The sequence below is a fragment of the Meriones unguiculatus genome, chromosome 7 (genome assembly GCF_030254825.1).
Source record: "Meriones unguiculatus strain TT.TT164.6M chromosome 7, Bangor_MerUng_6.1, whole genome shotgun sequence".
Classification (NCBI taxonomy): domain Eukaryota; kingdom Metazoa; phylum Chordata; class Mammalia; order Rodentia; family Muridae; genus Meriones; species Meriones unguiculatus.
In genome coordinates this window covers 67102727-67106577 of record NC_083355.1, presented here as the reverse complement: position 1 = coordinate 67106577, position 3851 = coordinate 67102727, and the positions used below count along the sequence as shown (strand labels likewise).

General features: G+C 38.1%; 1 protein-coding gene across 1 annotated transcript; it reads left to right on the top strand.

The window, feature by feature from the left end:
- The first annotated feature begins 2165 nt into the window (after positions 1-2165).
- LOC110543130 (ubiquitin-like FUBI-ribosomal protein eS30 fusion protein) lies at positions 2166-2865 on the top strand. The gene is made up of 2 exons (XM_060388341.1): positions 2166-2443; positions 2742-2865. The coding sequence occupies exons 1-2, from the start codon at positions 2166-2168 to the stop codon at positions 2863-2865; spliced, it is 402 nt and encodes a 133-aa protein (XP_060244324.1).
- Positions 2866-3851: the final 986 nt, after the last annotated feature.

The window sequence follows — 3851 nt, the reverse complement described above, 5'->3', positions numbered from 1 at the left end:
TTCCATGAAAATTTTCATGTTGGAATGTATTTGGAATAATCTGAATCTGTGTTCTCAGGACATCATGACTCATATTTGTTTCCAGAATAAATTACCAGATCATAGAAGATGACAATGCAGCCACTCCTGATGTGATCTGATGGACTAAGATCAGAAGGAAGGAGAGGAGGACCTCCCCTATCAGTGGACTTGGAGAGGGGCATGCGTGAAGAAGGAGGAGGGAGAGTGGGATCAGGAGGGGAGGAAGGAGGGGCTTGTGGGGGGATACAAAGTGAATAAAGTGTAATTAATAAAAGTTAAAAATAAATAAATTACTTAGAAAAAATAATTTCTGTGTCTTTTAAGGTGAGATTTGTATTTTTATGTCAACTACATTAAGGCAAAAGAGAGCCCTATATTAAGAAATAAGAATTAAAAAGGAGAATACCTTCCTATTAAAATTAAAAGAAGGACAATTTGGGCTGGAAATAGAGATAAACTAAGGATGGTCTGAAGAATGTTACTTCAAGATATTGTTTGTCTTGAAAAAAATGAGAAAGATAGAGTTGATTTTTCAGGTAAGCAACCTCTTCACTTAAATATGGGCCTGTTTTAATGAGTAACATTTAATAGGCATTGCTTCACATTCTTTCTTCTCTTCTTTTAGCAATGACCAAAGCAGCTAACCTTGTGTACTGTAATGAAAGTTTGATTTGTTCTGGATTGGAGGGCCTGGTTGGCAGAGGTAGGTTAAAGGAGTGGGACACTGGAGGTTATGCCTTGTTCATGGTTTGAGCTCCAAATCCCTAGCATGGCCTATCATTCTTATTACCTTTAACTGAGCTACACCTTCTTCACCATCATGCATGAAAACCAGAGACAAGATAAGGCATTGCTATCCTAAGTTGTTTTATCATGGTTTCAAAGAGAATATTATAATGGAAGGATAATGTATCTTGAGAGGTCAATACAGCATTATTATAGGTCACTCATCACTGTGGCAACACAATGCTGCTTTGTGATGGCAAAATAAGCAACTGAGAGAGAGGCTACAGTTTAGTATCTTGATGGAACAAAGGAATGTTGTGATGCCACAGTAATCATTAAAAGGTAGTTTGACACTGTTGGGGGACTATGGCAGTGCACTAGGATAAAACAATGGCATAACATGACATCACAATGCCAAACTTTAATGTAAATAATACATCATTGTGCTGTTATACATTATTAATTGACACTGATAAAGAACTGTGATACCACAATGCTGTGTTGAGATGACAAATTGAACAGAGCATGATAGCAAATTTAGTACTGTGAAATCAAAAGTCACCATTGTGATGGAACAATGAAATATTGTAAAGTCACAACTCAAAATTCTGATGACACAATGCAACATAGGGATATCTCAGTTAGATACAGTGTTAAAACACTGCAATACCACAATGCAGGAAAGTGTCAAAATTCAGCACTCTGAAATTGCAGTGGAACCCTGTGATGGTGCAGTTAAATTTTGTGATCATATATTACTGCATTTTGTCATCACAGTGGAGCATATTGGAGGCACAGTGGAGCAATGCAATGGCATATCATAGTGGTTTAATTACCCAATGCACTATCATGATATCAGTTCAGCATTGTGATGGCATAAGGGGACTTAGTGATATCATTATTACAAGCTGTGATTTCAAAATGGAGCATTGTAACATTATACTAAGGAATTTGATGTCAAAACTCAGCTTGTTGGAGACATAATAGAGTTTTATAATAGCACAGTAGGGAGCCATTATGTTCTAATGGAGCATCTGGTTGTCTATTTTTACCATTGTTGCATTGCAATTTAGGACTGTGATGTCACAACACAGGATTGTGATAGCACAAAGGATCACACTGATATCAAAATTCAACATTGTGATGCTACAATTCAGCATTGCAATAACTGAGTATTGTGATGTCACAAAGGAGCACACTGATGTCACAATTCAGCTTTGTGTTTGCACAATGATACCACAGTGTATCACGGTGATGATACAATGGAACATTGTGATGGTCATAATTCACCACCATTACTGCTCAGTGGAGCACTGTAACTATAGCATATATTATTATGATGGCTTCAAAACACCTTTACTCTTTCTTGACTCCATCTTTGCAGTAGGAGTAAAGGTGTCTGTGAGTTAGTTGTCAACATGCAACTCTTTGTCGGCACCCAGGAGCTACACACTCACAAGGTGACCAACCAGGAGACAGTAGTCCAGATCAAAGCTCATGTGGCCTCATTGGAAGACATTGACCATGAAGATCAAGTTATGATTCTGGTAGGCTCACTGCTGGAAGATGAGGTCACCCTAAGCCAGTGTGGTGTAGAGGCCCTAACCACTCTGGAAGTAGTTGGCTGCATGGTGGGAGGTAAAGTTCATGGTTTCCTGGCTCTTGCTGGAAAAGTGAAAGGTCAAACTCCCAAACTCCCAAGGAGTTTGACCAAACTCCTTGAGAGCCAAGCAGGAGAAGAAGAAGAAGAAGAAGAAGAAGAAGAAGAAGAAGAAGAAGAAGAACAACAACAACAACAACAACAACAACAACAACAACAAGAACAAGAACAAGAACAATAATAATAAGAAGGAGGAGGAGGAGGAGAAGAACAAGAAGAACAAGAACAAGAACAAGGACAAGAAGAAGAAGAACAAGAAGAACAAGAAGAACAAGAAGAAGGACAGGAAGAAGAAGAAGAAGAAGAAGAAGAAGAAGAAGAAGAAGAAGAAGAAGAAGAAGAAGAAGAAGAAGAAGAAGAAGACAGGTTGGGCCAAACTACAAATGCAGTACAATCATTGCTTTGCCAATGTCATTCCCACCTTTGGCAAGAAGAAGGGCCCCAATGCTAACTTCTAAGTCCTGTCGTGATCCTGGCACTCAAATAAAGTCACTTTGCCCAGGCTTAAAAAAAAAAAGTACTCCTTTAATTCTAGCAATTCGGGGGCAGAGGCAGGCTGATCCCTGTGAATTCAAGGCTAGCCTGGTCTATGAAGAGAACCCAGGACAACCAAGGCTACACAAATAAACTCTGTCTCAAAAAAAAAAATCATTGTAATATCAAAATTCAACATTGGGACAAAACAATGGAGCATTATGATGTCACAGTGATAACATGATCGGCACTCTGATTCTATAATACAGTACTATAATGGTATCATACACTATTATGATTGCAGCCTTTTGATGGCAAAGTACATCAAGGGCACAGAGGAATATTATGGTGAAATGATTCAGCATTATGATCTCACAGTTAATATTGGAATGACATAATTGACTGCTGTGCTGTCACAATGGAATACTGTGATTGAAAATCATGATGGCACAATGATGATTTGTGCTGCCATAACATCATGATCTCTCAACTTGGGGTTGTGATATAAGTTTTTTGTGATGGCACAATGGAGTACAAATGAATACTGCAATGGCACAATGGATCATTATGATGTCATAATTAAGCATTCTGATATTATGGTTAAGGATTGTGATATCACGTGCTGAATTGTCATGGTGTAGCAGAATATAGTCATTGGAAACTGCAACAATGTAGTATCCCAGTTCTGCACTGCTGTCACAATGAAATATTTTAATGTCAGACTGAGCACAGTGATAGTACGTAGAAACTTTAGCATTATGATGATAAAACTTATCGCTGATGGCGAAATTCAGTATTGTGATGGTACAATGGAGTGTTCAGATGCTACACTGCTATATTCCAGTGAAATAATAGAGTATGATAGTGGCAAAACACAACATTATGTTATCACAATACACTATTTTGATGAGACAAATGAGCATAGTAGTGGCACAATGCACCATCATGATGTCAAGAATAACCATTGTAC

Excerpts from the sequence above, each read along its gene's own strand:
- LOC110543130 (XM_060388341.1), top strand. The coding sequence starts at position 2,166 with ATGCAACTCTTTGTCGGCACCCAGGAGCTACACACTCACAAGGTGACC. Across the intron at positions 2,444-2,741 it reads AAAGGTCAAACTCCCAAACT|GAAGAAGAAGAAGAAGAAGA; the intron begins CCCAAGGAGTTT and ends GAAGAAGAAGAA.